At 45.2% G+C, this 12,039-nt stretch overlaps 1 protein-coding gene across 1 annotated transcript; it reads right to left on the bottom strand.

The window, feature by feature from the left end:
* Positions 1–428: 428 nt before the first annotated feature.
* Positions 429–2,412, bottom strand: LOC109784840 (sugar transport protein MST5-like). The gene is made up of 2 exons (XM_020343446.2): positions 2,277–2,412; positions 429–2,163 (listed from the first exon to the last, which is right to left on the bottom strand). The coding sequence occupies exons 1-2, from the start codon at positions 2,410–2,412 to the stop codon at positions 728–730; spliced, it is 1,572 nt and encodes a 523-aa protein (XP_020199035.1). The 3' UTR covers positions 429–727.
* Positions 2,413–12,039: the final 9,627 nt, after the last annotated feature.

Raw genomic sequence — 12,039 nt, 5'->3', positions numbered from 1 at the left:
GATCGGATCGCGAAGAGTACGACTACATCAACCACGTTATATACGCTTACGCTTTCGTCTACAAGAGTATCTAAACACCCCCCTCTTGTTGTTATGCATCTTCTAGATTTGATCTTGGATGATCGTAGGAATTTTTTTCATTTTCATGCTTCGTTACTCATCATGATGAGCATACATGCATGTATGAGACAGACCGTGGAACGAGCCGTACATAATACAATAGTATTAAAAGAAGCGACTGACCGAAAATTAGAATTCAGTCACCTGATGAATAGCCGGTCCCTACTCGGTGTCATCAATAGGCAAATTCGAGAGCTAGTGAGATTAGAAAGGTAGAACCTATTATGGTTACTGAGCAATTGATCATGCAGTAGCGACCATGTAGCGAGATTGTGATTTTTCTTTTCTTTTTTGCGGAAAGATTGTGATTTTTGTTTGTTTGTAATACTTCATTGACAAGTTTGACATGAAACAAAGGGAAAAAAATTACAAGATGAGTGTATGCTAAGATCAATTCTACAACACCAGGATTAACATCAACTAATTTAGCTTGCTGGTCGGCCGATGAGCATGCGTAGTCAATTTCTGCACTCTAGCTATGTACGTCTTGTCAGCTGGGTAATCATCAAGCGTGACTGAGCCTGCACCGATCTGTTTCTGATCTGCCTACCGATGTATACCTCCATCTCCATGCATGCATGCATGCATGGCTCCAGACGGACGTGGATCAGCTCATCTCTAGCGCTATCCTCTTCCTCATCTCGGCCCCGCGCGCTTCGGCGCTGGTGTCGACCACGTACTTCCTCCAGAACCAGTGCTTCCTGAAGACGTGCGACACCTCCTCGAGCGGCACGCACTTGGTCTCCGGCAGCAGCACGGCGATGAAGATGGTCATGAGCAGCAGCCAGGCGCCGAAGAAGTAAAAGAGGCCGAACCTCAGGTGGCACAGCAGCGTGAGGAACACCTGGCCGATGAAGGCCGTGAAGCACATGTTGACGGCCACCGTGATGCTCTGCGCCTGCGACCGCACCGCCAGCGGGTACACCTCGCTGGGGATGAGCCACCCCATGGGCCCCCATGACCATGCGAAGCCGGCCACGTACACGCACACGAACAGCACGATGCACATGGCGTACTGCTCCGAGATGGCCCCCGTCCCGCTCAGCCCGAACTGGAGCCCGATGAAGGTGCCCACCAGGATCTGCGAGATGATCATCTGCGTCCCGCCCTGCAGGAACAGCGCCCGCCGCCCCACCTTGTCCGCGGTCACCACGGCCACGAAGGTGGAGAACACGTTCACCAGCCCCGTGATGACGGACGACATGAGCGACGCGTCGTTCCGGAACCCCACCGTCTTGAACAGCACCGGCGCGTAGAACATGATCACGTTGATGCCCGTCAGCTGCTGGAAGAAGGGCACGCCCAGCGCGAACGTCAGCTGCGGCTTGTACTTGCCGGTGAAGAGCAGCTCCCACCACGGGTTCGCCACCGCCTTGCTCTCCTCGCACGCGGCGGCGAGGTCGTCGAACTCCTGCCGCACGTCGTCGGGGCCGATGCCCCTGATCTGGGACAGCGTCGCGCGGGCGAGCTCGGTCTCGCCCCGCGACAGCAGGGAGATGGGGGTGTCTGGGATGGCGAGGGAGCCCAGCGCGATGACGGACCCCGGGACGGCGCCCATCCCCAGCCCGACCCGCCAGCCCCACCCGCCCAGGAACCTGGACGTCCAGTAGTTGGTCAGGCTGGCCGACAGGATCCCGATGGTGATCATCAGCTGGAAGAGGATGTTGAGCATCCCGCGCTGCTGCGCCGGCGCCATCTCCGAGAGGTAGAGAGGCGAGGCGTGGATGCAGAGGCCGACACCGACGCCGAGGAGCAAGCGGCCGGTGATGAGCATGGCGAAAGTGGTGGCTATGCCGCCCATGCAGGCGCCGATGACGTAGGCGACGGCGGCGTAGAAGAGCGTCCACTTCCTGCCGAAGGCGCGGGCCATGGGGCTCGCGAAGAGAGACGCCGTCGCCGCAGACAGGAAGAGGGAGGAGCCGAAGAGGGACAGCTCCTGGCTGTCAAACTTGCAGTACTGGTTCGTGATCACCTGATCCTTCTGCTGCTGGTAGATGTCCGGGAAGAACAAGAGCAGGAACGACTCCGTCGACGTCAAACTGGCTGCAGTCATCCGCAGCGGCGCCAGCGCAGAAAACAGAGTCAGAGCCAGGAAACCAACACCCACACCCAATTACGCATGCGTGCACAGGGCGGCGAGGCGACGGATTAATTACCGGCCATGCCGATGTCGTAGCCGAAGATGCAACCGCCGACGGAGGCGACGAGGCAGGAGTAGAAGACGAAGCCGGTGACATCGCCGGGGTACGTCTTGTACCTGTTGTGGTGGTGCACGATCACGGCCCCCGCCATCTTGCCCGGCCAGCCGGCGGCAGAAACGACGGCGACGACGGCCTAGCTTAATTGGCGCGCGAAAGGCCGGGAGCAGCGATGGTGGTGGGTACGTGCGGCTAATTAAGCTCGGCCCCTCCGGTTGGTCGACGCTGCGTGGCGGAGGAGGGGGAATGCGTCAAAGAGGGAGGTGGCGAGTTACTTAAGCGGGGAGAGGCCCCGGCGAGCGGTACCACGGCAATGTCGGTGCATGTGCGGGGACATGGCGTCTCGGCCTAAATCGTAGGAGGCGTGGCCTGCATGCATGCATGCATGCAGTTGTCGGGAATGGATGTCTGTCTCCTCCGTTTCATGGTCAACCACGGCTTCAGAGTTGAGACCAAGGTTTTTAGTTCCGGTCGCAATTTCCGGTAGAATACATACGATAAATTGCCATCCGACGCCTGTACGATCAGAGATGTTCAGATTGTGGGCCATAGGATACAACACGTACAAAACTGTTGTGCATACGATTTATTTGAGGGAAGTACCGCAGTGGTACGACAAGATGCACATGATAACCACTTTGATGCCTATAATATGTTGAGAAATACGTGAAACTGGTGCCTAAACATGTCTCGAGGTGCACATACGGTTCGTCTATAGTATGCGGAGTGTTTGACAAAACACTACCACATTTGAGGTATGCGTCTGAACTATCACATTTTAAAAACTGACCGGAAACTATCAAAAATTGTAATTTTGTGACAAAAAACTACCAAATCGAGTTGGTGACCGTTTTTACGATTTTAAAAGTGTTTATGACATGCGGGAACCATGTGCCAAGGCTGACGTGGCAGGAAAGTCAACGTCGTTCTATTTTGACCGTCAAGTTGGCTGTTATTATAGGTGGAGCCCACAAGTCAGCATTGACATTCTTCTTCCTCATCCTCTTTTTTCTCTTAGGCATTTCGACGCCCAGCCCACCGGTAACGTCCTGCCAAGCCACTATCAGTTCTTCCCATCCACCGCCGCCGCCCCCGTTGTCCTCATCGTTGTCGGCAGCGGAGATGGCTCGTTGGTGCACATGAGATGTTCGTTGAAATGCCTAAGAGCAAAAGAGGATGAGGAAGAAGAAGGTAGATGCTGACCCATGGGCCCCACCTGTAATAACTCTCAACTTGACGGTCAAAATAAATGTTGTTGACTTTCTTGCCATGTCAGCCCTAACACGTGGGTCCCGCATGTCATAAACAGGTTTAAAATCATAAAAACGGTCATCAACTCGATTTGGTAGTTTTTAGTCACAAAATTACAAATTATCGATAGTTTTCAGTCAGTTTTAAAAATGTGGTAGTTCAGTGGGACACATACCCCAAATGTTGTAATTTTTTGTCAAATACTCGAGTATGCGACATCAGCGCGGCATGACAGCATGGCGGCGGGAGGGGCTAGAGCCTGGATTTTTTTGGAAACCCCCTGCTTTTACACCAAATGACACAAATATGCCCCCGAAGCAGCGGGAGTGACAACACTTCATTTGTACAATAGGTTGCGCCAATATCACTGTTTGATCTTCCTAAAAGCACGAATTAATCCTAGTTTGAAACTTGGGCTGAAACATTTTCATGATCTAGATATCACCCATCACGGCGATAAATGGGAGACGTTGGGATCAATGGTGTTTCCGCCCGGCCCATGCATTGGGACACTCTCTGATGTCTTGCAAGTGCACAGGGTTGTTGTAGCACTTTCGTGTGATAAGTAGAGTGTCGAACCCATAGGGAGCTTATAGGAAGGCACCACAAACCACGCAACTACGTTGTCACTTTCAATAAGCCACGCACGCACCCAAACCGGAGTTTGGAAATAGTCTACTCTATCGTTGCTAGGAAAACTAGATAAAAGGATAACTAACTAAACTACTAACAAGAGTAAAAACAGGAAATAAAAAGATACAAAGTTAGTGGTGAAGGTGCTTGAGTCATAAACGTTCTCGAGGGGTCTAGAATCACTACCAGATATGAACTATCGTATCCTCTAGTAGCTGGTAAATTGCATAAGTAGGCGGAGCCGGGTACAGAACACGTCCTACTCGAAGTAGACTTCATGCCATGCACACCACCATCATGGTCTCCCCCATAGGATTACAACTCATGACAATTAAGGGTTGTTGGGGAACGTAGCCTGCAATTTCAAAAAAAAATCCTACGATCACGCAAGATCTATCTAGGAGATGCATAGCAACGAGAGGGGGAGAGTGTGTCCACATACCCTCGTAGACCGAAAGCGGAAGCGTTAGGTTAACGCGGTTGATGTAGTCGAACGTCTTCATGATCCAACCGATACAAGTACCGAATGTACGTCACCTCCGTGTTCAGCACACGTTCAGCTCGATGACGTCCCTCGAACTCTTGATCCAGTAGAGGGTCGAGGGAGAGTTCCGTCAGCACGACGGCGTGGTGATGGTGCTGGTGATGTGATCCGCGCAGGGCTTCGCCTAAGCACTACGACGCTATGACCGGAGGAGTAAACTGTGGAGGGGGGCACCGTACACGGCTAAGAGAATATCTGTTGTTCCTTTGGGGTGCCTCCCGCCTCCATATATAAAGGAGGGGAGGAGGAGCCGGCAGCCTAGGAGGGGCGCGCAAAGGGGGGAGTCCTACTTGGACTCCTAGTCCAAGTAGGATTCAGCCCCCCTCCCTTCCAACGGAGAGAGGTAAGGGGAAATGGGGGAGAGGGAGAAGGAAAGGGGGGGCCGCGCCCCCACCCCTTGCCCAATTCGGTTTGGGCAAGGGGGAGGCACGCGCCACCTCCTGTGGCAGCCTTCCCTCTCTCCACTATGGCCCATGAGGCCCACTAACTTTCCCGGGGGTTCCGGTAACCTCCTGCTACTCCGAAAAATCTCCGATCATCTTCGGAACCATTCCGGTGTCCGTATATAACCTTCCAATATATGAATCTTTACCTCTCGACCATTTCGAGGCTCCTCGTCATGTCCGTGATCTCATCCGGGACTCCGAACAAACTTCCGTCACCAAAGCACATAACTCATAACACAAATCGTCATCGAACGTTAAGCGTGCGGACCCTACGGGTTCGAGAACTATGTAGACATGACCGAGACACATCTCCGATCAATAACCAACAATGGAACCTGGATGCTCATATTGTCTCCTACATATTCTACGAAGATCTTTACCAGTCAAACCGCATAACAACATACATCATTCCCTTTGTCATCGGTATGTTACTTGCCCGAGATTCGATCGTCGTATCATCAGACCTAGTTCAATCTCGTTACCGGCAAGTCTCTTTACTCGTTCTGTAATGCATCATCCGTAACTAACTCATTAGTCACATTGCTTGCAAGGCTTATAGTGATGTGCATTACCGAGAGGGCCCAGAGATACCTCTCTGATACATGATAATCCCCAAGTGCAGGGAATCATCATAACAATTTTCAAAGGTGGAAGTGATAAGTATGGAGTGTCGAACCCACAAGGAGCTAAAGGTAAGATCAATATTCTCTCAAGCCCTATCTGCCACTGATACGACTCTACGTACACCGAACTTTTGCTTCCAACTAGAAACGAGAAATAAAACTACGTTGTGGGTATGAAGAGGATAACTTTGCATGATATCGGAGAGCTAAAATATAAAAGTAGGTGATGTTATCATAAAGTTAGAATATATTACTAAATATTATAAATAGCGAGTGTGGAATAATGATGGGTCGGTGTGCGGAATTGTCCTAGGCCATTGTTAACAAGACCGATAGTCGTCATTGCAATTTCATATGAGGGAGAGGCATAAGCTAACATACTTTCTCTACTTGGATCATATGCACTTATGATTGGAACTCTAGCAAGCATCCGCAACTACTAAAGATCATTAAGGTAAAACCCAACCATAGCATTAAAGCATCAAGTCCTCTTTATTCCCATACGCAACAACCCCCTTACTCGGGTTTGTGTTTCAGTCACTCACCAACCCACTATAAGCGAATCATGAACGTATTGCAACACCCTACTGCGGGAATCCCTCACGCTTGCGCGACACGGAGGGCACCATAGGACAGCACCGAAATAAAACATACAACTCGTACCAATCTAGATCATCAATCAACCCAAAGACAAAGGATATCTACTCAAAACATCAAAGGATGACAACACATCATTGGATCATAATATGTGGCATAAAGCACCATGTTCAAGTAGGGATTACAGCGGGGTGCGGGAGAGTGGACCGCGTAAAAGAGATGAGGATGGTGATGATGGTGGTGATGTTGATGAAGACGATCACCGGGGCGATGATTCCCCTCCCGGTGGCACTCCGGCGCCACCGAGAGAGTGGAGGAGAGGTTCTCCCCCTTATGCTTCCTCCTCCATGGCCTCCCCCTAGATGGGGAGAGGTTCTCCCTCTGGTCCTTGGCCATCATGGCGATGATGGCCCCTCCGGGATCCTCCCCCATGGCCTCCGGTGATGATGGCCCCCTCCGGCAGGGTGCCAGAGAGGGCCTAGATTGATTTCTCGTGGCTACAGAGGCTTGCGGCGGCGGAACTTCTGATCTCGGTTATTTTCTGGGGGTTTCTGTATTTATAAGAAATTTTGGCGTTGGTTTCACGTCAGGGGGGGTCTCCGAGTCGTCCACGAGGCAGGGGCCCACACCCAGGGGGGTGGGCGCGCCCCCCACCCTCATGGACAGCCCGGGACTCTTCTGGCCCAACTCTTTTGCTCCAGGGTCTTCTTTTGGTCCATAAAAAATCAACAAAAATTGGCAAGTCAATTGGACTCCGTTTGGTATTCCTTTTCTGAAAAACTCAAAAACAAGGAAAAAACAGAAACTGACACTAGGCTCTAGGTTAATAGGTTAGTCCCAAAAATCATATAAAATAGCATATAAATGCATATAAAACATCTAAGATGGATAATATAATAGCATGAATACTTCATAAATTATAGATACGTTGGAGACGTATCAGCATCCCCAAGCTTAATTCCTGCTCGTCCTCGAGTAGGTAAATGATAAAAGAAATAATTTATGAAGTGTGAATGCTAGCAGGTGCACAAGTTTGATCAATGATAATTGCAGTCACCTTTTCTAGCATCATTATATGTCATAACAGTAGCTCATCTCATAAAACTTCTCATGATAAAGTAACAAGCTATTCACATGTTAAAGTATAGATCATAAACTTTCTTGAAAACTAACAAACCGTGTTATCAGTCATCAAACAATTACAATTCATCTTATTTTCAGGAAGAGTCTATGTCAGAGCTTTGATTTAGCAAACTCCACATACTCAACTATCATTTAGTCTTTCACAATTGCTAACACTCACGTGATATTTATGGGTTCAAAGTTTTAATCAGACACAAAGAAAGATAGGGGCTTATAGGTTCGCCTCCCAACCTTTTACCTCAAGGGTAATGTCAACAATAATAGCTCATGATGCCTTACATCCAATTGGATATATATATATCAGAATCTTTCCAACACACTGTGCTTGCCAAAGGATAAAATGTAAAAAGGAAAGGTGAAAATCACCATGACTCTTGCATAAGGTTAAGAGATAAAAGTAAAAGATAGGCCCTTCGCAGAGGGAAGCAGAGGTTGCCATGCGCTTTCAGGGTTGGATGCACAAAATCTTAATGCGAAAGAACGTCACTTTATATTGCCACTTGTGATATGGACCTTTATTATGCAGTCCGTCGCTTTTATTTCTTCCACATCACAAGATCGTATAAAGCTTATTTCCTCCACACTAGTCAATCATACATATTTAGAGGGCAATTTTTATTGCTTGCACCGATGACAACTTACTTGAAGGATCTTACTCAATCCATAGGTAGGTATGGTGGACTCTCATGGCAAAACTTGGTTTAAGGATATTTGGAAGCACAAGTAGTATCTCTACTTGGTGCAAAGAATTTGGCTAGCATGAGGGGGAAAGGCAAGCTCAACGTGTTGGGCGATCCAAGACAATATACTTTATTTCGGATATAAGAAAACATAACCCATTACGTTGTCTTCCTTGTCCGACATCAACCTTTTAGCATGTCATATTTTAATGAGTGCTCACAATTACAAAAGATGTCCAAGATAGTATATTTATATGTGAAATCTCTCTTCCTTCAATATTCTTTCATGAATTGTTCAAGTCACCAATTCTGCGTTTGCTAACTTTCAATAAGTTTACTACCTATACTTATTCTATGTGAAGTCATTACTCGCCATGTTGTAAGCATACGAAACATATATAAATTCAGATTTATGACATTCAATTCATTCAACCTTTTACTCATAGGATATACATGAAGCACGTGAGTTATTAACAAACTACTCCAAAAAAATACGAGTGAAGAACACTGAGTAGTCAAATAATTAGCTAGCCATGGGAGGATTCTTTTTCATTCAATAATTCAGATCCAATGATTTTATTCAAACAGAAAGTAAAATTGAAAATACGCTCCAAGCAAAACACATATCATGTGACAAATAAAAATATAGCTCTGAGTAAGGTATACCGATAGTTTTGAAGACGAAAGAGGGGATGCCTTCCGGGGCATCCCCAAGCTTAGGTACTTGAGTCTTCCTTGAATATTACCTTGGGGTGCCTTGGGCATCCCCAAGCTTAGGGTATTTCCACTCCTTATTCTCCTCATATCGATATCTCACCCAAAGCTTGAAAACTTCAATCACACAAAACTTAACAAAACTTCGTGAGATAGGTTAGTATGATAAAGAGTAAACCATCCACTTTGGTACTGTCTAAGACAAGGTTCATAATTGTTCCCACACAATGTCTACTGTACCATATCATTTCTACAACTTATATTGAGAAATATAAGTCACAGAAATTAGAAAACAAGCAAACTATGCAATGAAAACAGAATCTGTCAGAAACAGAACAGTCTGTAATGATCTGAACATAAACCATACTTCTGCTACTCCAAAAATTATGAAATAAATTGTTGGACGTGAGGAATTTGTCTATTAATCTTATGCAAAAAGAATCAACTCAAAAGCACTCTTCTGTAAAAAATGAAAGCTAATCTCGTGAGCGCAAAGTTTCTGTTTTTTTACAGCAAGATCACATTAACTTTCACCCAAGTCTTCCCAAAGGTCTTACTTGGCACTTTATTGAAACAAAAGATATAAAACATGATTACTACAGTAGCTTAATCATGTAAACACACAAAAACAGTAAGGGTAAATACTGGGTTGTCTCCCAACAAGCACTTTTTTTAATGCCTTTTAGCTAGGCATGATGATTTCAATGATGCTCACATAAAAGATAGGAATTGAAGCACAAAGAGAGCATCTTGAAGAATATGACTAGCACATTTAAATATAACCTACTTCCTATGCCTAGGGATTTTGTGAGCACACAATTTATAAGAACAACAATCAACTAGCATAGGAAGGCAAAACAAGTATAACTTCAAAACTTTAAGCACATAGAGAGGAAACTTGATATTATTGCAACTCCTACAAGCATGTATTCCTCCCTCATAATAATTTCAGTAGCATCATGGATAGCAACTTTGTTCTCATACTCAATTGGAACCTCTTCCGAAATAGTGGAATCATTACTAGCTAAAGTTGACAATCTTCCAAATCCACTTTCATAAATATCACACTAAGATTCAACACCCTCCAAAATAGTGGGATCACTAATTCCTAAAGTTGACACTCTTCCAAACCACTTTAAATGATAGTATTATTCATACTCCAAAAGATATAAGTGAAGTTCATGGAGCATTCTACAATTAACATAGACTAACCAATATCCAAGCTCAAAATATATAAGTGAAGCACACGAAGCATTCTATAAAACCGTACTCAGAAGATTTAAGTGAAGCACAAAGAGTAATTCTATATGATCGTACTTAAAAGATATAAGTGAAGCACATGAAGTATTCTATAAATTGATGAAGGGACATCTCATACTAGCATGGTTCTTAAAGAAAAATAAAAACACAAAGGACACAAATCATGTGAACAAAACAAAAACCGAGGTATACCGATATTTGTTGAAGAAGAAAGATGGGATGCCAACCGGGGCATCCCCAAGCTTAGATGCTTGAGTATCCTTTGAAATATTTACTTGGGGTGCCTTGGGAATCCCCAATCTTGAACTCTTGCCTCTCTTTATTCTTCTCACATCGGTAACTCCTCGTTCTTTGAATACTTCAACCATAAAAACTTAACAAAAACTTTGTGAGATCCGTTAGTATAACAAAGCAAATCACTACTATAAGTACTGTTGCAAACCAATTCATATTTTGTTTTTGCATTGTAGCTACTGTAATATAACTTTTCCATGGCTTAATCCACTGATAGAAATCAATAGTTTCATCAAAACAAGCAATCAATGCATCAAAAACAGAATCTGTCTTAAACAGGACAGTCTGTAGTAATCTAGAAGTTTAGTATACTTCTGTACCTCCTAAAATTATGAACTAAATTTGAAAATTTGAACAATTTGTACAGAAGTAATGTGCAAAAAGTTTCAGACCCATTTGACCTTCCAGTAAAAAAATGTAAAATCACGCGCTACAGCCAAAGTTTCTGTTTTTGTTCTGCACAATGTAAACAAGCAACCTAATCATCCTAAAACCCAAGCTTGGCACATTATTTTTATAATACAATGGATATATACAAGGGGATAATTATTTACAGAGAAACTTCCATGAAAAATTCTACATTGTTTCCATGAGCATGAACACAATTGCTCAAGGTCGACCCTCACTTCTTCAATGCATAACTTTCCAATCACTTCTCTTTGTGAAAAACTTTTAGGCATGAGAGGCAAGTAAATTTTTTTTTGGTATTTTCATTCTTTAAATTTTTTTGTATGTTTCACCCACAACTAAACAGAAACAAAAAGGAAAAACAAAATCTACTTAGTGAAGAAAGCAAACAAGCATACACGAGAATATCAACCCCACGCTATTGCTCCCCGGCAACGGCGCCAGAAAAGAGCTTGATAATCCCCAAGTGCAGGGAATCATCGTAGCAATTTCCAAAGGTGGAAGTGATAAGTATGGAGTGTCGAACCCACAAGGAGCTAAAGGTAAGATCAATATTCTCTCAAGCCCTATCTGCCATTGATACGACTCTACGTACACCGAACGTTTGCTTCCAACTAGAAACGAGAAATAAAACTACGTTGTGGGTATGAAGAGGATAACTTTGCATGATATTGGAGAGATAAAATATAAAAGTAGGTGTTGTTATCATAAAGTTAGGATATATTAATAAATATTATAAATAGCGAGTGTGGAATAATGATGGGTCGGTGTGCGGAATTGTCCTAGGCAATTGTTAACAAGATCGATAGTCGTCATTGCAATTTCATATGAGGGAGAGGCATAAGCTAACATACTTTCTCTACTTGGATCATATGCACTTATGATTGGAACTCTAGCAAGCATCCACAACTACTAAAGATCATTAAGGTAAAATCCAACCATAGCATTAAAGCATCAAGTCCTCTTTATTCCCATACGCAACAACCCCCTTACTCGGGTTTGTGTTTCAGTCACTCACCAAACCACTATAAGAGAATCATGAACGTATTGCAACACCCTACAACGGGAATCCCTCACGCTTGCGCGACACAGAGGGCACCATAGGACAGCACCAAAGTAAAACATACA

The sequence above is a fragment of the Aegilops tauschii genome, chromosome 6 (genome assembly GCF_002575655.3).
Source record: "Aegilops tauschii subsp. strangulata cultivar AL8/78 chromosome 6, Aet v6.0, whole genome shotgun sequence".
Classification (NCBI taxonomy): domain Eukaryota; kingdom Viridiplantae; phylum Streptophyta; class Magnoliopsida; order Poales; family Poaceae; genus Aegilops; species Aegilops tauschii.
Note: the sequence above shows the minus strand (reverse complement) of the source record. Positions and strands in the feature narration are given on the sequence as shown.

Coding starts and splice junctions, on each gene's coding strand:
- LOC109784840 (XM_020343446.2), bottom strand. CDS start 2,412: ATGGCGGGGGCCGTGATCGTGCACCACCACAACAGGTACAAGACGTAC. Junction 2,164..2,276: donor CTACGACATCGGCATGGCCG/GTAATTAATCCG, acceptor GGATGACTGCAG/CCAGTTTGACGTCGACGGAG.